The 21,711-nt window shown below is 40.7% G+C and overlaps 1 protein-coding gene across 2 annotated transcripts in view; it reads right to left on the reverse strand.

Annotated features, from left to right (window-relative positions):
* TBXAS1 (thromboxane A synthase 1) overlaps positions 1–21,361 on the reverse strand; it is a 252,187-nt gene extending 230,826 nt beyond the window's left edge. The window contains exons 1-2 of one of the 2 annotated variants that reach the window (XM_072652586.1): positions 21,186–21,361; positions 4,078–4,297 (exon numbers count right to left, since the gene is read on the reverse strand). In XM_072652586.1, coding sequence (XP_072508687.1) covers positions 4,078–4,166 — 89 coding nt within the window. In that variant the 5' untranslated portion in view covers positions 4,167–4,297; positions 21,186–21,361. Of the gene's footprint in view, positions 1–4,077; positions 4,383–21,185 lie in introns of those variants that run through there. The other variant, XM_072652585.1, reaches the window with a different exon arrangement.
* Between the last annotated feature and the right edge of the window lie 350 nt (positions 21,362–21,711).

Below are 21,711 nucleotides of genomic sequence, written 5' to 3' on the forward strand. Positions count from 1 at the left end.
TTTCTCCCCAAACTACATCTCTATTAATGTTCCTATTTCTGTAAGTTTCATCACCATTCAACTAATCATCTGTGCTGGAAACCTTTATGCATCTTTGACTATCTCTACTTTTCCTTTCCCTCAACATTCAATCTCACACATAATAGGATTGGGTGAAATGACCTCTAGGGTCCCTGGGGAGTCTAGGATTTTATAATTTTTTATGTATAACCAAGATGACTCTCCTTGGCAGAGAAACAGAAGCAAAGTCAGAATTGAGCAGCAATTCCTTCTCTCTGTTATTAGTTATCACTGTCCCATCCACCCAAGCTCCTTTCCCCCCTTTCCCCCTCCTTTTTCTTTCTATAGAGCTTTTAAAAATCCCTTTTGTTGACCTTGGCTTCAGCCTCACCAACTTTAGCTCATTCTGAGCTTTAGCACTTCTAATATTATTTTTATTGACCATGTCATGCTCACATTCACCCTCTGAAATTTCATCCTTGAAGATGTTCTATCCCTCCTGGGTCAACTTCCTCTGTAGAATTTCAATCCATGCGATACTGCCTCATTTTCCTCTGAAACCCTTAAAATCTGCTTTTCCAGAATGTAGGGTATGTGTCAGACTAGACTTGAATTTCTTCCTTATAACAAATTCAAGAAAGGAGTGGTCACTATATCTCAGGTTTCTCATGATTTCTATCCTAGCAACCAGCTCTTCCCTATTAATAAGAATCAGATCTGGAGAAGAATTTCTCTATGTTGGTTTCTTTACCTCTTGAAAGATGAAATTATTACTAAGGCAAGCGAGAAGTTATTAGCTGCTCTGCTTCTATCACATATGAATGTGGCCATAAACACACACATACACGCAGAGAAAGAGTGAGCTTTCATAGAAAATAATAATAGCTAGCATTTATATAGCACTTTAAGCTTTGCAAATTGTTTTACATACATTATCTCATTTGATCCTCTGACTCTATGTGCTGTGTTATTATTATCCCCATTTTACAAATGGGGAAACTGAGGCTAGGAGAGGTTATGTGACTTCCCCAGTGCCACACAACTGGGAAGCATCTGAGGCAGAATTCATACTCTATCCACTTTGCTACTTTGTGTCCTCTACCTGGATAATTGAAGTTCTCCATCACTGCTTTTGTTCCAGGCTTGTGATTTGCTTTCCAAACTCATCATTTATTTCCTCTTTCTAATTCATAGGATCTGTAGCATATTCCAATAATAAAATCAATTCTGGTGCTGCCTCCATTGCCTTCACTTTTGGTCATCTCTGCCCCACCTCTTTTTCCTGGATCTCCTCCCATGAGTAAAGCTTCTTAGTATGCAATGAGGCCCTCCCTCCTTTAGCTATCCTATTTTTTCTGAATAAGGTATACCCATCCTAAGCCAGAGTCTAGTCATAGGCTTCATCCCACCAAGTCTCAGTGATCCTGATGAGGTCCAGTGGCCAACTTGTATTTGGACTTCTTGTTCCTCAAGTTTGTTGCTTAGATTTTGAGCATTTGCAGAGAGACGTTTGAGTTTTACTACTGGTTCCTTTTCTCTGCCAAAAATGGATATGAAATACCTCACCAAAATGAACAGGACAACTTGGTGTGAACTGATATCTATTCTTTTTTATTAGCTAGCCAAAGTACTGTCCATATTCTGTAAAGGTAGGCTGTGCTAACCAGAGTTCACTTATAACCCAAGTACAGGGGAGGAGGCCCCACCAACTTTGTCCTGCAGTTTACTTGTTCCTAGAGCACTTTTCTGTTTGAAATGTTGAGCTTGACCATTGTTGAATCCCAGGTAATGCCTCTAACCTATGTTACTGTCTTTGTTTTGGCAACCAGACTCGACCCCCACCCCCTCTGGTCCTGACCTTATCTCAGCCTCATTCTACAGCTCCTTATACCTGTCTCCATACCTCTGAACCTGGCTTCATTACCTCACCTTGATGACTGATTACAAATGTATAACTCCCCCCACTATTTTATTGGTAGTATTGTTGGTAATACCATGATTATGATTAACCTAGTTATGCTGATTTAACTGGTAAAGGCTCACTTTCCTTGCACTTCAGTATTTTGTTATTCATGTCAAAGATGAAAGGATAGAGCAGGGGTGGCCTTCTAGGTCCTTGGATGTGGCCTTTTGACTGAGTTCAACTTTTACAGAACAAATCCTTTTATGAAGGGGATTTGTTCTGTGAAGTTTGGATCCAAACAGAAGGCCACAGTTGAGGAGGACCTAGAAGGCCACATGTCGCCTCAAGGTTGCAGATTCCCCACCCCTGGATAGAATCTAATCAATAAGCATTTACTGGGCATCAGCTACATGCCAAAGACTGTGCAAAGTGCTAGGAATACAAAGGTGAAAAGAAAATCATTCCTGCTCTCAAGGAACTTGTAGACCAACAGACAAGATTTTAACTTTAGATTATCAGTTTAGAGATAGGAGGGAAGCTAACGGTCATCTAACCCAACCCCCTGACTTCACAGTTGAGAAATCTAAAGGAAGCCTAAAGGGGTTAAAATATTAGTACCATGAAACCAGTTCCTGGATCATGTGGAATCCTGCCATGAGCAACACTTTAAGAGCTCCTCTTTGTGAACTACTTGCTCCTAACAAACTGACCTACTAGCTGTTCCCCCATATACTACAGTTCATCTTCCCTTTTGTTGTGTGCCTTTGAACAAATGTTCCCTTCTCCCCATGTCTAGAACATCCTCTCTCCTTATCTTCATTTCTTAGAATTTCTAACTTCTTTCAGGGTTCTGATTATGTGCCATCTTCTATGGCAAGACTTCCCCATCTCCTTAGTCATTACAGCGCTCTCCTTCCTCTTTAAATTATACATACACACACACATACATATATGTGTGCATACATACACATATATGTATACACATGTGTGCACATGTATATATGTGCACAAATTTTGTGTGTATGTGTGTATACACACATACAAATGTTGGAAGGTGGGGGAGAACCAAATAACCATAGATAGACAGATACCTGTTTATGTATTTTATTCCCTCTGTAGAATATAAGCACCTTGAGGACAGAAACTGTTTCTGTTGGTTTGACTTTGTATCTGTCCCCAAGGCAAAACATGGTGTCTCACTTATAGAAGGTACTTAATAAGTTCTTGTCATATTGAATTGGACTGAATTGGATTGGATTTAGTGAGTTTAGCCTAACGGAGTTATAATGTCTCCATTTAGAGTTTCATGAAATCTTCAGTCTGAAAATCTAAGAAGGGCTAACTGCAGAGTTAAGCGCTAACTCTGAATTAGTTCTTTAAGCTCCCCTTAGCTGCTGGGCATACAAGCCCTATGAGAGGCACCTGAAGAGCTGCTGTGGTGAGAGCAGTCTCCCACTTCTGATACAGCCTCCGAAGGTTTAATGAACCACTTTGCCCATAGATGGGTAGAGATCACATCTGTACCTCTTCTAAACTAAAAAGGGGGAACTCAGCCTATGCTTTTCCTGAATCATCAATTGTTTTTAAAAGCTTGAAATGAGGGGGAGTATGGCTTGAGGAACCAAAATAGGGAGAGGCCCCTGAGAAGCAAGAAGTGAGAAAATACAATGGTTCAAAAGAGGCTACTCCTAGCCAGCTTGTTGTTCCAGCTTGTATCTTTTTGCTTCTCTTCCAAATTTATTATTTACAAGCCTCTTAATCACAATTTGTTTCTACTACTACTTAGTACTGAGGAAATGAGCAAAAGGTTAACCCAGCCATTTGCGTTTGATTCAGGGGCTACATAAATCCTTAACTTCCACTAGGTTGAGGGAAAACCCTGAAATAACCTCACATAAACCACATCAGCACCAGCAAGGTTCATGGGGGATCACAGACCCAAAGCTAGAAGGTACCTCAGAAGCCAGCTAGTCCATTTTACAGATGAGGAAATAGTTGAGGTCTAGAGAGGATAAGTGACTTGACTATAGTCATATGAGCAGTACGTGGAAGAGTCGTGAATCAAAGCTAGTTTCTCCAACTCAAAATCCATCTCGTTTTCTACTGTACCACATAGCACTTTTGAAAATGTACATACCCTAGTGAACAGTCACTTACTTATTGACTCTACTTACCATTTCAGAAGGGCTAAGAGGACCAGTACCAGAGTCACTGCCACCGTGGTGCCATTCACTTCCAATTTAAAGAGTTCCAGGAATTCCATCGTTCCTCACCCTCAGCAGAAGAGAGATCATAGATGGGTTGCTGTTGGAGGTTGGGGGATAGGCAGGTTGGGAAGCCCCTCTGAAGGAAAGAGTGCCTCCAAGTTCAGTCAGCAGTTACCAGAACGGCAGTCTGCCATCAAGGCGGAAACAGACAAACAAGACTACGTCAAGCCAACTTTGTTCCAAGATGTGGTGTCAGAATGTCTCCCTCCTTCTAAAGAGGAAGGAAGGGGAGGGAAAAGAAAGGGTTTCAGGGTAAGGCAATGAATCAGCATCTCTCTCTATTCTCTTGATGACTGTCCTGTCAATAAATATTTACATAGCTCTTCTGGGAGGCAGCAGCAATGCAACATCCACATCTGCACATGCAGCCATGAATGCCTAGGCTGGTAGGCGATCAGCAGAAGAGAGGATCCTGAGGTGCTCCCCAAGAGCCTGGCAGAACTTTGTAACACTTAATTGGTTCTTGGAAGGATCCAAGAGAGTAGTGTACTGGGTCTGGCTTGTATTGGCTTGACAAAGCTAATCGTTAAATGTCCAATGGGAGCATCTATACTTTGGAAATTGGCAAATGCTACAAATCAGGGCTTGACTTATATTATTCACTGTTTAGGCTTAAGAAAATGATAGAGAAGATGTTAACTGTGCAGATTAAACTTAAAGGCATGTTGTACATGCATTTCTCCTCCCCCCACCCCCTGCCCAGAACTGGTTGTTAAACATTTACCAGCACACCCCTGGTCCAAGGTCACTTGCTGGTGATCATAAGATTTAGAAATGGTAGGTGCCTTGAAAATCATCTAGTACAAGCCACTCATTTTACAGGCAAGAAACTAGTCACTGAGAGGGGAAGGGACTTGTCCAAGATCACATAAAGAGTGAGTAGACAAGTTGAGATCTAATCCCAGCTCACTCAACTCTAAACTGAGTCCTCTATCCATTTCATCATGCTTGAATTTTACAATGATTATCTCCATGGCTTTGTATGATGACCTTAATCTGAGCCAGAAGTCTCTCAGGTGTCTAAAAGTATCTCTAGACTAGTTCCCAAGTTCTTTCATTCTTGAATGTGGCTATATAGGCTAGACTGAACAACACTGAATTTTTCACCTGACCTCCAGCTTTCCTCCACTGATGATGGGGAAAGAACAAGTTAAGGCACCACCTCTGTGAGATGACCAGTTATAGCAGCAGGACCGTGTATTCATTCAAACGTGTAATTAACTACGATATGTACTAGGACAGCCCAAAGCAAGACTGCGAACCAGGAAAAATGTGTCTTAAACACTCCTCACCACCCCTTTCAACACATCTTCCTCCCTGCTATGAATAGCCCTATTCCTGGGTGCCCAGGGCCTTTGTGCTAACTCTGAGCTGTCTGGGGCCCCTCACCCATTTTGGCTACTCAACTTGAACTTGCCTTTTCCACACAAGGTTCTGTGGAGAAGGCTTTTCTGACTCCCTATCCTTCCTAAATTGGCACCTGCCTCCTGTATTCCATCTCCTTAGGACCCTGCCTATTGCTCAGTAACAAGTAAGTAATCTGATAAAACTAATTTGTACCACACCAATAGAAACTGATGGGTTAATATATTACCTTTCATGCAGCACATGTACAGTTCCTGGAGTTCTCATGGTGAGAAATCCAAGTTCTGTGGTAAGCTGATCATGGGAATAATCATAGTGTTACAATCCAGGAGGAACCTTAATTCAACCTAGATATACTCTAAAATCAGGGGTGGGAAAGCTGCAGCCTCAAGGCCACACATGGCCCTCTAGGTCCTCAAGTGAGGCCCTTTGACCAAATCCAAACTTCACAGAACAAATCCTAGAGGATTCAGTCAAAGGCCACATGTGGCCTGGAGGCTGCAGGTTCCTCACTCCTGCCTAGGTAATATGGTTTGCCTAATATCACAGAACTAGTGAGAGACTATCCAGAACAGAACCCAGGTTTCCCAACTCGTGGTTCCTTGCTCTTTGAAGTATATCACAATAGCTCTTTGGCTTGGAGCAGGGAAAAGGAGGGAGGTTTTTTATCTTCAGATCAGATCATAAAGTATCCTTCTACTTCTCTAGGCCAGGCTTGATCATGGAATAGTCTTAGTATCTTGGTGAACTTTTAGGGATGGTAGATATTCTTAGTAGCTGTGGGAGCTTAGAGGCATTAACATTGTTGAATGGTTGTTCAAGATCAATGAAAACAATTTTGGGGTCCTGATACCATTTGCTACTTTTTTTTTCTGTATCTAGGATGGAGGAAAGATAATGTCCCTTGTACTGCAGTTTAAGACCTCGTTATTATTCTGGGAATGTATGTTGGCTCTTGAACATCAATCCAGGGTACTTCTGGCCAGGAGTTCACCAGTGATGCATGGAAATTCTATGATATTTACCAGCTAGTTTTTTTTAATTTCCTATAGTGAATTCTTTGAAATTTTGTAGCTATTTTCTCAATGTTTTTCATTGCAAGAAAAAAGCCTTTTGGAATGTATCACAAGAAATAACTTTAGGACCTAGAACTGTCATTAGGGGCTGGTTTCTTCTTCCCTTGGAACAGTCTCAGGTCCTTATACCTCATGTATCAGTCCACAAAACGGCATTCATCACCAACCTAGAATCTGCTAATGCTTCATTTGACTAACATAAGACAAGCCCCTAAAGACTCAAACAATGCCAATGAGCAGGTTCTTACAGTAGGACCAAGGGTGTGCTGGAGGGAGCCAGTCATTCAAGAATCCATTGCTAAATTTTCAGTGTGAGCACTTATACATCAAAAATTGGCAAACAACCAATCAGGGCTTGAGTTCTTGTTTCGTTGATTGTGCAGACTTAAGAAAGTGACAGAGAAAATGTTAGTAATACAGATTTAACTTCCAAGTATATCCTGCTTAGGTTTACTACTACGCATTTACCAGCACTCCCCTGAATAGGACCCCACTTTCAGGGGAACAGAGAGGACATGTTGACCTAGTGCTGGGCCACTAACTGTAGTCTCTGACCAAGAACTTGGTAATGTAAGTTTCCCTCCTCAAGGTAAGAGAAGGCAGTTCCCCCATAGCTGAAAAAGAAACTTGTCTCATAAAGGCAAAATCCCACCAAAAAACAAAGACCAGATTCATGCTGAGACAATAGGTTCACTGAAGGAATGACAAGCAATGGGTGAGAAGTAGTTGCTGGCTTTTCTAAACATGGGTGGTCTTGTTAGGTTTTGTCACTAGACAAGTCCCCAGGACAAGCAGCCCTGACTACACGGTGTTCAAGTCAGAGTTATGGCTACCTGTGTAGACCACTCTTCAATGTAATGAATAGTTTGGAGAACAGCCCAATGTTCTCTAAAGCCAGGGGGTAAACTGGCAGAGTGGGGCCATTATCTCTCAGTCAGCAGTAGTAACTTCCTCAAAGATTTCAGAAGGTACCAAAAGTCTTCTCATCTCAGTGGGCTAGCTATGCTTTAAAGGACTTCACCTTCCACCGTGGGGTATAGAAGAAATTCTCCCAATTTATGGGTTTGCAATCTAAGGTTTGAAAGGATTATGGCAGATCCCACCAGCCCATGGTCATGAGGTTCGGGTTAGAAACTCCTTAAAGTACAAAGTCACTAGTCCAAGTGTGGAAGAGGATGGGAATGGCTAATGAGTAGATAAACACAATTTTATTTTCTTATACCCTTGTCAGGATTTGAGAATGGCTATTCCTGTGGTCATTAGGGTGATGAAACCAATGACAGAAGTCAGGGGGTCTGTCTGGGGTTGCTGGTTCAGACATGCAGTATGCAGCACTTGGGACACTTCGACCATTATCCACCATTTCCCTGGTGGAATTCTCTGACATGGCCAGGATCTGTAGGCAACATGCCATAATAACCATGGATATGCACAATATAGCCCAAGGAATGTACATGCCACATGCCCTCTTAATTGCCCTTGCCAGGGAGAAGGTATTGCAAAAGAGTAAAAATAGGTCGTAGAATCTAAGACCAGAACAACTGTACCATTTTACTCATTCTCTCCTCTTTGCCCCTTCCATTTCCTTGCTATCTGAAAACAGTGGTGAAGATCAATCTAGTATCCAAACTAGAGATGGAAACCCTCATAATCTTTGCCTTTCAGTGCTGGCTATATGGAAAAGATGCCCGTATTTTCCTTGGAGATACTGATTTAGCTTTGCCTTCCCACTCCCACAGCCTAGCTGCCCTGCCTTCTCTTTTTTTGCTACTAAGGACTAATTGGAAGGCTGCAAACTCTTATCTCCCCAACTTTAACTAAGTTTTCCCAAGCCAATATAGCTTCTTCAACTTATATCAGTGTCGTCCTGTCCTGTTCGCATTCAGGAGAAGGGAGAAGAGAAAAGGAGGGCACATGCATTCTAATCTGGATCTCCTAGGACAGGAAGAGAGGAGAGAAAGGGGTAAAGGGAAGACTAGATACATGCAGGGGTCTCCCTGCCCCCAACCCCTGCCTCTCACAGTATAAAGTCTTTAGCCAGTGTGAGGAGACAAAGACAAAGCAAGTGATATGATGTAGGAAATCAGAATTTGTATACAGTTATCTCTTCCATATCACAATTTTCTCCATCGCGGTTTTCATATATCGCAGGTCGGCATAAGAAATCAAATGGGAATTTTGGGGGAGTTTTGCAGAAGCTATAGATGACACATAAAGGCCAGTAGATGACACAGAAAAAGTTCAGAAACTCAGAAATGCATAAATTGTGTGTGTAGTATTGTATAATATCAACAAAAATATTACAGTAAGGTACTGTAAACACCCCATAAAAGAAAAAGAAAAAATTCAGACTTCTCCAGTACAAAAGGAGAGCCAAAAAATTTTATGTGGATTTTCCAGATTGAGGAAAATTTCCAGACTGTTTCACTAACCCCTGCAACATGGAAATGATAACTGTATTTCCCTTTGCACAGAAATACTCAGAATGAGGCCTCCCCAAGTGAGAATGACCTGTTTTATTAAGATGTTAAGATGTGAGTACAACCTCTACAGAATTCCCCTCTGTCTCTCCCAGCTCCACCTCCTGGGGCTGCCATGGATGTCTGAATCAATGCCTACACAGTCTTTGAAGGCATATTAAGGACTGATTGGATGGTCCATCTGCACATCTTTTGGTACATGCTATTGATAATTTAAGCAACTAGTTCTAGTTCTGCAGATCAAGGAAAAGACTCCAATAAGTTTCAAAAACAAGTTAGTATTGCTCACTAACTTTTGATCTGTAATTCTCAAAGTATTTCTTGTTTTAAAAGCTAAAAGTGCTAGACACTGAGGGCTTTCTGGAGATGACAATTTAGAGAGCCATTCACCCATTATTTAAATTGCTACTTAAAGCTCTCTTCTCCAACACATCTGCTGAGATGTTTTTCAATAGCTCCTTGCAAGTATCCTCATTCTTTAGGAGCTTAACGCTTAAACATCACTTGAAGATGAAGTCATTTTATTACTGTGGGCATGTAGCATACGAGAGTATGGTCAGGGCAGCCCTTGTCATCTCTATGCATCTCCAGCGACCTGCTCATCCATTCAAGTCCTGATGCCCAACAGTGGCATAATTGATGAGACACTCCTACCTAGACCTTGGCTGCACCCTGCCATCTTAGTCTGGTGGACTCATTAGGTAGAAGATGGCATTGATGGCTGTTTGGCCATCACTAAGCAAAAGCAGGCCATGGCTGTTCATTAAATAGCTCATATCAATTGAAGCTGTCTAAAGCTAGAATGGGCTGTCTCAGAATCACAGATTTAGACCTGGAAGGGACCTTAGAGAAAATCTAATGTCTGAGGACAGATACTAAAGTGTGCCTTTTGTATTTGTATCTCCAGTGCATAGCACGATGCCTGGCATATCATGGACAATTATGATGTTTGTCAATTGATTTTCCAAGAGTCTTAGCATTTCTATCTACGCTATTGATCTGAAGAGTATTTTTGAAGACATTTTCTATTACCATTTTTCTATACAGTAATTTTTTTTTTTTGCTTTGGCACTCTATGGCCTATCATGTGTAGTAAGCTTGGGTTTTGGTGAAGCAGGTTTTTCTGACTCCTATGTGATAGGATATTTCTACATTAATCTTCCTCAGACACTATTATCATATTACTCTACTGCTCAGATATCTTAAATGGCTCCCCATTTCCTCTATCACCAAGCCTCTTTCCTGTGACATCATTCCCATTTCCTGTGACATCATGGTTAAACTCCTCAAGGCCCTCCACAACTTGGACCCAAATGAGATGACGTATGCAAAGTGCTGTAAATCTCACAGTACAATATAAATGTCAATTATGATTTCAAGTACTCCTGTTTCCAACAAATACTTCTTATCAGGCTGGCTTTCTCACTGCCCCACAAACATCACGGTGATGCCTGCCTCTGCGCCTTCGCTAATGTTATTTTTCTTCCTTGAGACGCCCTCATTTTTCTTTCCAGCTATCCAAATCTTGTCTAGAGCAGAAGTCCTTAAGTTTGTGAAGCCTCCCCTTCTCAGAATGTTTTTAAACGCATAAAATAAAATAATTAGAACTACAAAGGAAACCAGTTAGACCGAAATACATTTCAAAATACTAGGGAAAACAAAAAAACAAATTCCCAGACCCTAAGATAAGAATACACGCTTTTAGGGTTGCATCCATCTATAAGTCAATCAATTCCTTCTGCCTGCAATTCAGTCGCCTGCCACCAGATGGTAGTTGTGCTATTTAGGATATGTGGTTGGTAAGTCTCCACCAGGAACAAAGGAAATCAGATTTACACCCTTGATCCAAGCAATTGGTTGCTTTAAAAAATAAATTTCTTTCCTAAAACAAATCAACAATCAAACTAAACTCTTTGAGGTAGTTACAGGAAATGAAATAGCAAAAATTTAACATATATTTATTGAACACCTACTAGTAACATCTTGTTGTCATGTCTGACTCATGACCCTGTGGAATATATTGCGCCAATACTGTCCACAGGGTTTTATTGGCAAAGATACTGGAATGGATTGCTATTTCCTTCTCCAGTGGATTAAGGCAAACAGAGGTTAAGTGATCTGCACAGGGTGACACAGCTAGTAAGTGGCTGGGGCCAGACTGGAACTCAGGTCTTCCTGACTGCAGGCCCAGCATTCCGTTCACTGATTCGTCTGATTGCTTCCAACAGCTCCATCTACTAAACTACAATGTGCCAGTCTGAGTGGTGTACTGAGGAAGATGTAAAAATAATTCACACATAATCCCTTCTCCCCAGAAGATTGCCATATAACAGGATAAGAAAAGATACATATATTGAGATGCAAATAACGAAATATGAAGCTGGAGTTTAAAAGAACCAGTCCTGCACCGATTGATTCCTTTCTCAAAATTCTATTAATTCTGCTTAACACAGTCTAGGGCTCCAACTTAGACAGAACTGGCCCTTTTGGATCAGAAATCTCCAGAGGGGAGATTCTCATGACAAGTATGAGTCTCATCATTAAAAATATCCATGCCTGTTGCTAGGTTGACTGCTCTTAATTGGCTTACATACTTCATAGAGGAGAGACACACAAGTTGCCTCTTCCCTTGTCTGAGTCTCTGGAGCTCAGGTAATTCCCTAGCCTCCTCGTCTTCCACAGAAAGAGGGGGGAGAAAGCTTCCTTCTACAGTCAGTCCACTGTACTCTTGTTATAACCAACCTAAAGCCCCAAAGCTAATGTGTTCTCTTTGACTATATTCCATTAGTAAGGCCTGCCCTGAATCTCCCTGTTATTGTTGAGTTGTTTCCAATCATGCCTGACTCTTTGTGACCCCATTTGGGGTTTTCTTGGCAAAGATACTGACATGGTTTGCCATTTCCTTCTCCAGCTCATTTTACAGATGAGAAAACTGAGGCAAGCAGGGGGGGAGGGGTTGCACAGTACAAGGTTAATGGAAGATTGTAATATTGAGAGACGGCATGCTGGAGGATCAGCCCTGACTCCTGCTGCCATCATGGTAAGCTAGGGATAATACCCTGTGACCCTACTCTAGTTACCATTCTGTTAAAAACTTCAGGGAAAAAAGGATCAGAAATCACAGCTGCCCCCACTCCACATTGATGTGGTCACTCTCATTTCTTCTTATATCGTTATTCAGAGTTCCATTGGAACTCAAGGATCTTCTCTAGTTCTTGACTCCTTTACAAATCTAACATGGCTGATCTCTGAGCCCCATAATTGGGAATAGCTAGGTAACAAAGTGAATGCTGAACTTAGAGTCAGAAATAGAATTCTAATCCTGCCTCAGATAACTTACTGTGTGACCCTGTTCTTAGCCTATCTTCACCTTAGTTTCCCCATCTGTAAAATGGCACTAATAATACCCTTACCTCATAGGGTTGTTGTGAGGATCAAATAAGAAAACATGCAAAGTATTTTGCAAAGTGATATATAAATGCTAGCTATTTTTATTACCAGACTCAGGTAACCAACTTTGCCAAGATCCGCAAGGTTTGGTTTTGTTTTTTTAATAACTCACTCCAGTGCCCTCAAACCCTACAGTGATTGCCCCCCCCTACATTCTGATACTATAATTTATAATAAGAGAAAAGAAAATTATATAGTAGTAAAAAGACAATTTCCCTGATAAACGAAATTACTAGTCTGGTCTCTATTCCTCACCTTTCCCTGAGGAGTAAAAGGATGGTTGTTGTATATAAATGTATACAAAAATTTAAGTAATAATACCAGATGACATTAATTATGTACCAAATGATTATAAGTGTTACAGTAAGTGCTATGAGATCACAGAATCAGAAGGGATCTTGGCGGCCATCTAATCCAATCAATATCTAAATGAGAATTCTCTCGAAAACATCTCAACAGGGGGTCACTCAGTTTTAAAACACAGAAGTATTTAAGAAAAGAATAGAAAAGGAAAGGAAACAAAAAAAGAAAAGAAAGAGTCTTGGTGAGGGTAGAGGCCAATACTTCCTAAGGTGGCCTACCCGACTTTTGAACAATTCCAGTTGTTGACAAGTTGTGTTGTTTTTTTCCTGACATCAAATCTGAAGATGCCACTTTCTAACTTTCACCCAATGTATTTAGTTCTTCCCTCTGGGGCAAAGTAGAACAAATAGTATCCCTTTCCCACGTTAACACCTTTCAAATATTTAAAGACAGCTGTCTTGTGCCTCTAAGGATTTCTCTTCTCCAGACTAACCATTCCCAGTTCTTTCAACTAACTTCTATACCCTCCTTTGGTCCTTTTTCTCCTTTTCTTCCTCTTCTCAGGTATTAGCAGTAGAAATACAAAGGGAGGGACATCCCTAAGGAAGAATCAGCAAGGTTTGGTGACTGTTTGGATATGGAGGACTAGATAGGAAGAGAGTAGTTAAGGAAAATTTTGAAATTTCAAGCCATGGTAACTGGGAAAAATGATGGTACTGGTAACAAAAATTAGAAAATCCAGAGTAAAAACTACTCTGTGGGGAAAGGTAAATTTTAATTTACCTTTGAAGTATTTCTTCACTGCCTATCTCAGCAACAACTCCATGGAGAGGAGAAAGGGGAGATGGGAGGTAAATAGTCGTTGACTTGGTAATATGGTTGCTGAGCATTTAAAAACAAAATCCTGTTCTATTCATTCATCTTTCTTTTCTCAGTCAACATTCTTCTTTGCCTGTAGCCATGAGAACTCCAAGCTTCCTGTTCTTTTCTGAGAGGTATGACCTAGCAGGCCAGAAATTTTCTTGAACTATGTCCAAAAAGTTTATTTTAATCCATGGCATTCCTTACTCAGATCTGAACTTGATTCCTTCCAGTGAAACAGCTTTGACTTTTCTCAGTTCTTTCTCTTATTTCTGATCTATACACTCCTTTTTCCCTCTCACTGGGGGAGTGTCTACTTTAGCCTGTTTGACTGCTAATTGAGAACCCACTAGGAAGTCTCCCCATGGCTCTCCTTTGTTGCCTGCCTCATTCTTGTCACTTCACTAACTTCATAATCCTTTTCCCCATGCCCTAACCACACCCAACTCTCTCACCTTTTGATTCTGCTATTTGAACTTGGTTTGTGGCAGATCTCCCATGAGAATTTTCTTATGTTCAGGAAGAATTAAGAGAGTTTGTCCCTTCTCAATATGGCAGTTGGTAACATAAGGTTTGTGTGGGATGGAGGTAAATATGGGTCTGAAATACCACATAATTACATAATAGAGAGGTATTGCCAAGGTAAACTAATAATAAAACAGTTGGGTGATGTTTGCCTACAAAAATCACAGTTTGGTATATGTTATTCACTGCCTTGCTTTGTCAGAGGGATCACGTGCCAATATAACACATATGAGAACAGGCAGCTTCCTAATACAATTAGCCAAATTATTGCACTGGTTTGGGACAACTATTGAAGAAATAGAAAAGGCTAAGGTATGATCAGGTGCCACATGAATAGTGTCAAGGTCCCACAACCTCTAACCCAGGGATATACCAGGAACTAAGGAAAGATTCATAAGGTGTAGTCTAAGACAGAGCTGTCACTAAGCTTGTGACATAAATTCGTCATTTCCCAGACTTCCTGGTATTTTCTGACACCTGGAACACAATTTCCCTAAGAACACATGAAATGTAGTAGATTACAGACACAGATCTACAGGAAAAAACATTAAAATGCAGTGAGGAATCAGTTATGCTTTCAGAAAGTCAATGGTGAAGTATGTCTTCTGTCTCTTGGTTTAGAGGTGGTGGACTATAGTTGCAGAATGAGGCACACTTTTGCAGATGAGGCCAATGTGTGGATTTGTTTATGAGAATCTGTGTGCATGTGTAGAAGCAATGTAAAAAACGAAAAGAGAAAAGGAGCATCAGTAACTGTTTTAAACCATCTAGTCACATCATACTCCTAGAACTACCTTAACTGTCTTGAAGAACTTATGCTCTCTTGCTCTCCTTCCTATTCAGAGAATCCACTCCAAGCCATAGTTTAGGATCAGTAGTCCTGTGGTTCTGAGGAGCCCCGTTTTTGTGGCTGCCTAAAGGAAACCTCAGAGGGAAGAGGCTGCTGCTCCCTCAAGTAACTGGTAGCAGTCACTACCTTCCTGTCCCTACAATTTAATTGTTCTTCCTACTTGTGTTCCTTGGTGGTTGTCTTCCTAGTGGTGTTTTGATTGTCACAAGCGCATTAGAGTTTCTTTGATCAACATTTTTGCATGTCCTGGTTTAACTTTATGAGGACCCACATAGCTATCCTTGGCTAACCCCCAGAGTCCCAGAAAGCCAATATTCTCTCACCCACACCCATTTCTGGCACCAAAATAATTGTTTCAAGAGTTACAAAGTAAATCCAATTGACTGCTAGGCACCATGTGGTAGTTTCCCCCAACCCATTTTGCTTAATTCAAACAAACAAGTTTAAATATATAGGTATAAATCATACACCTACTCACATACCACCTATTATCAGGATTCAGTAGTGTCAAACTACTGGGATTAGGGCTAGTAGCCTATGTAATAGATAATTTAATTGAAAAGGCCACTCTCCCTATAACTACCTTACTCATTGTCTTGCAACCATGCCTGAAATTACCCTATTATTCTCTCTTTTTACTAAGGCGTTGAATGTTAATGGGTAACATGATAAAAACTATTATCAACTTTCAAGGTCTTAACAACTACCCCTGGATGTCTTCTCTTGAGTGGACCATAGGTAGCTCATGCTCAACATGTCCAAAGTGGAATTCATTGTCTTTTCCCCAAATATGCCTCCTAATTATGAATTCTCTGTTTTTGCTTCCTCATAACCAAAGGCACAGAGTGGAAAGATCACTAGGTTCTTCAGTCTTTGACTTTTCCCTCTTCCTCATCCCACATGAAATCATTTGCTAAGCCCTGTCCATTCTCTTTTCATGATATTACTTACATTTATCTCTTGCTCTCCACTCCCACAGTGACTACCCTGGTCCAAGTCTTCATCTCTTTTTCCCCTAGATTATTATATCTTCTTGTTTTCCTATCATTAGTCTATCCCTCTTCTAGTCCATAGTTTCATATTAACCCTAATGTTTCACTCTGACCAAATGAGATAATATACTAAAGAGCTTAGGAAACCTTCAAGTGCAATGTAAATGTGAGCTACTATTGTCATTGGTTTTATTGTCACTTCATTCTACTATAAAAAACAAAAAACTTTTGGTGGCTCCCAATTGCTTAACAAATTAAGTTACACTATTAATCCAAGACCTTCCATGATCTGATTCATATTCTTCTTCTTCAGGTATTCTAAATTTCACTCAAACTGGAACTCTTCATAACCCATACCTCTCCTATATCCATGCCTGAAGTGGACTCCCCAAAGCCATCACCATATCTCTTTCTGTTGAAGCCCCTCTTTTCCTTCAAAACCAACCTCAGCTGCCATCTCCTCCATGGCACCTTGCGTAAAACCGCTCCTGAAAGTGAACTCCTCATTCTGAAATTTCTCATTCTACTTTGCCTGGGCTTCACTTTTAAGGTTTAGAACTGAAAGGGGCTTTTAAATCCAACCTTCTCATCTTGTAGATGAAGAAAAAGAGTTTCAGGGAAGTTAAATGACTTGTCTATGTAATAGACAGCCACTAAAGTGGAATTTGAACCAATGTCTTTCTGACTCCAACGCCATCACTCTCACCATTATATTGTGTATTTATCAACCGCTTCTTTTTATCAGTTGTCTATGTATATTTTCCCCCTAATAGATTAGAAGAACCTTACAAATAAGATCCGTTATATCTTTATGCTTCAAGCCCATCGCTCAATGTCTTGAATATAATAAGCACTTATTTAATCAAATTGAATGAACTCAGAATAGTTGGACCTATTTATTGGCCAGTCACCTACCAGGGCCATGAAGAGATAGGACATATAGGATAATTTTTTTTAATGGGGAGAAAGAAAAGGGAAAAGTCCAAAGGCTATAACACTTAATAGCCCAGGTAACAATATGTACAAGGTCCTGAGTACCATGAGAAGGCCTGGGGTGGGGAGAAAAGGGTGGGAGGTGAGAGACAGGGAGGGAAGGGGGAATAGAAGTCATAAAAAGGTAATGGGTTGAGGAAGGGAGCTCTAGTTCTCACTAAAGGGAAGACAGAAACTCTGGAAAGAAACTTTGCCCATTTTACAAATTTGCCTTGAACTGACCCTGATTAAGGTGTGCAAAGACCCAGGAAGAGAGGAATTATTCTACAGTAAGGGGCTCCAGCTCTAGACTAGATTCAATCCTAGGGGAGATCAACCTCCAAAAAGTGGATCAGTCTTTTCTCACACTATAGCTCATTATGTTTCCTCCTTAGGGACCCTGGGGGAAACCTCTTAAGTAAAGTTTAGATATTTCTTATGGCTATGATCTCCCCAAGAGGAATAAACAGGATCCCTAATAGAAAAATTACCCAACGTACAGCATTTTAGATCTCTGGTGTAGAACTAGTCTTTATTTCTTCTATCACAAAATAAATGCTCAAAACATCCTGGGCCATCTCCAGCTGTCCTGATGAATATCAGGCCACTGGACCCAGATGGTTCAGAAGAAAGTGAAGCTGATGACCTTCCACAGCCCTCCCTCACTCAAATCAAAGTCAACTGCAAGTCATGTCATCCTCTTTGAGAACGGATAAACACAACAACAAATGCTCAAAACAGAACTGATGAGCATATGTTAACAAATACTTTAATCACAGAATAGTAACTCATCATTCCTATTTTATTTTGCAGCAGGTAGGAAAGACTCAAAGAGTCTTTGTGGGATAAGACATTTCCCTTCTGTCACAGATTTTTACTGTCTAAGCCTTTCATTCAAGTTCTATATCTTCTGGAGGCCTGGTATGCATGGTTATCTTCTCCTCCAAGAAGGGACACAGGAATAGGAAGCACCACTTGCTGCCAACACCCAGATCTCTCATTGACTCTGGTCCTCCCAAGATAGCCACCTAAGCTAGAAACCTCCATCTCAGAATTACTGCTCAGTCACTTGTTCTCAAGGAAAGAAACACAAGGCAGCTGAGGCAGCTAGGTAGCTCAATGGATGATCAATGTCATTGGAGAAAGTTCTCCAGTGGCATGCCCCAGAAATCTGTCCTTGATCTTGTTCTGTTCAATATTTTAATTGATGTTTCAGTCAAAATATCAAAAGCATGCTTATCAAATTTGTAAATGACACAAAGCTAGCAGGTATAGCAAATGTATTGGATGACAGAACCAATATTCAGAATAGGCAGGGGAGTCCTGTCTTAGAGAAGTTAAAATTTCTGGGGAAGCTGGACGTCCCTTTATTCTGGGGTTCTTTTCTGGAGGTCCTGTATCCAACATATCTCTTTTTTTATCCTATGATAAGGTCTAGTGAATACATAAAGAAAAATGAGTGGCACAGAGTGACCCAGTGGATGTCAGGAGTAGTGTGGAGGCCAGGTGTTCCTAAAGGGTCTTCTTCCCCTTGTAAGAGAGAGCACAGACCTTACTGGCCTGGGTTCTATGTTGTGGTGCCTTAATCACATAAGAGAAATGGGATTATGGGGCCTGTGGTATAGAGATGACATAGGAGGCTTGTATTGTATTCAGCATACCTTTGAACACATGTGTGACTATCTTCCAAGGAGATACTAATAGCTTAGGAACTCCCTATAACCAATGTTATTGAACAAATTCAGTTCAACAAACATTTATTAAGTATCTACCATAAGGAAGGAAGGAAATGAGCATTTGTTAAGTACCTAATGTGTACTAGGCATTATGCTAAGTGCTTTAAAATATTTTACTTGATACAACAGTCCTGGGAAGGAGATGCTATTATTATCTCATTTTATAGTTGAGGAAACTGAAACAGACAGAGGTTAAGTGATTTATCCAGGGTGAGACAGCAAGTGTCTGATGTAGGATTCGAACACAGATCTTCTTGTCACTGGGTCCAGCCTTCTATAAGGAACTTACAAATGAGTAAGTAAATAAGGCATATTGATGGATAATTATAATATAAAGTAGAAAATGATTACTTGCATAAGGCAGGTCTCATAGGGTGACCTGAGAGACTCAGAGGGAGAGAGGTCACTTCTAATGAGGAGAATCAGGGAAAGTTTCATGTCATTTTTATGTTCTGTGGACATTAGTTGTTGGGAGCAAAAACCACAAGACAGAGAGCAAACCCTGAATCCTCGACAGGAAGACAGGACAAATCCATTGGCCTCGCTGGAAATATCTGCTCTGACCATCAAGGGTTGTATCAGGTGAGTGGGAAAGTGAGAAGAGTCTAAATGCTTGGCTGAGGTTGTTTTATTAAGGGCTTATTATGAACAAAACTCAGAGTGAGCCACTGGGACTACAAAGACAAAAAATGAACCTATTCTACCCTCAAGGAGCTTATACTTTATACCTAGTGGGATGGGGATTAAGCGTACATGAAAGGGTACCTGAGCTAAGCCTTGAAGGGAAGCTAAAAATTCAGAGAGAGGTAAGAAGGGTGTATATTCTGAGCATGGTGACAGTTTGTACAAATGCACAGATTTGGGAAATGTAGCAGCTAGCTAGTAATCCAACTTGGCTGGAGGGTAGAGTATGTATCTATAAGAAAGTAATAGGAAATAAACCTAGGATGGAGCCAGATTGTTGAAGCTGTGGAGGGTCTTAAATGCTATTCCAAGGAGTCTGTGTTTTGTCCTCCGGTACTAGGGCGTCAAGAAGGTTTTAAGCAGAAAAGTGACCCAGACAGAAGATTATTTTGGCAGATCAGCTTGATTGTGTTGGAGAAGGGAGAACCTGGAAGGAGGGAGACCAGTTAGGAGACTATGACAATGGTCCAGGCAAAAGGTGGTGAGGACCCGAACCAGAAATAGTGAGAGGGTAAATAGAAAGAAAGGAATCAATGCCAGATATATCATGAAAATCTAACTGACAAACCTTAGGAACAAAGCAGATATGGGGGATGAGGGAAGGGGACAAAGTACTGTAAAATTGCAGGGGCATTGTACATAACCCAATGCCTCAACCTATCTAGAATATCATTGTTCATCGTCCACCCTCTTGAATCTGGGTCTCCACCTCTTAAAATCCTTAGTTACCTTCAAAACTCCAGTGTAGGTGCTACTTCGCACCAGAGGCCTTTCCTAATCACTCCACCACCACCCCCATGAGTGCCCCTCCAACTGCATATGAAGGATCATAGGAGCGATTTAGAGCTGGAAAGGATCTTAGAGGCCTTCTAATCTAACCTCCGTATTTCACTTCACTGATGCAGAAACCGAGTCTGGGAGAGCTTAAATGATTTGCCAAGGATCATACAGCTAGTGATTATCAGAAGCGGGATATGAATAAAGGGGGTCTTTGTGGCTCCAAGTCCAGCACTTTAGCCATTACGATCCCCTTCCAACCTTGTAGGCACTGTGCATGGACTTTGTATTTATTTGTAAATCAACACCATCCACCAGATAAAATGTTAAATCCTTGAAGACAGAGACAATTCTTTTTCTGTCTTTGTATCTCCAGGACCTCTCACAATGTCTGGCACATACCAGATGCTTAATAAATAGTTGTTGATTGACTGTAGTCCCTGGTTATCTGATTTAATGAACTAAAAGATTATTCTAAAATTTAATTAGGATTAGGGATATAATTTAGGATTAGTCCTTTAAAAGGAACTACTCTGCCTCTTGGATGGTGGGGAAATGAGAATGTAGAAAATGGAATTTATAGATTGCATATTGAAGGGGTTCTCCCTGAATATATTCAAGAAAAAGAGAACTATTCATCCTTCCACATTACCAGCAAAAGCCTCCATTTTGGAAGAATGCAGGATTGTGTCTCTGAACTGATCACAAGGCACTCAGTCAACTCATCATGAAAAATGGGTACCTATTCCCCTTATCCTGGTGAGTTTCCTCATCTGTAAAATGGGAAAAGTAATAATAGCACATGCATCCTTGGTCTGTTGTGAGGATAAAATGAAATATATTGATAAAATGCTTTGAAAATCCTAGTGTAATGTAAATGGTAAAAAAGAAAAATATTCCACATCATGTAAATCTGAATGGTGGAAGTTAATGATAATACTGACCGTTCCTTCTTCATTTTCCATTTCAGTTAGTCGGAGATATAGAAGATACATTAGTCTCATCAATAGCATCACCACTTAGTTCGGATTTTCTACAATTTGTGGGAAATTTCTCCCAAGATTTTGAACAGAGCTGCTTTAGTGGGAGAGGACTTTCTTCTCGCTTTCTCTAGGGCCCTGGGAAAGGAAATAGCTTTTAAAAACTTTTTAAAAAGTGATACAACTGTTTTACAAATTTATCATGGGTATGAAGTAGGCTTAGTGTCCATTCCCTTCTCTCGTTGTGCTGGCTCCATCACCCCAACCTGTGCCCACTGTTACAGGTCAGAGGCTTCAGGCATGCAGCCACAATTTTCTTTCAAGGTCCGAGGGGTAACCCATGTGTAGGAAAGCTATAGGTATACCAGTCACAATTGAAGCTTTTGAGGCCCCACCAGCATGTTTCCCATTTAAACAAATTAACCAACATGACACCCTTAACTCTTAATCATGAAACATTTACTGAACCAAATGCAAAGCAAGACTAACC

Source organism: Notamacropus eugenii, chromosome 3 (genome assembly GCF_028372415.1).
Source record: "Notamacropus eugenii isolate mMacEug1 chromosome 3, mMacEug1.pri_v2, whole genome shotgun sequence".
NCBI classification, from domain to species: Eukaryota; Metazoa; Chordata; class Mammalia; order Diprotodontia; family Macropodidae; genus Notamacropus; species Notamacropus eugenii.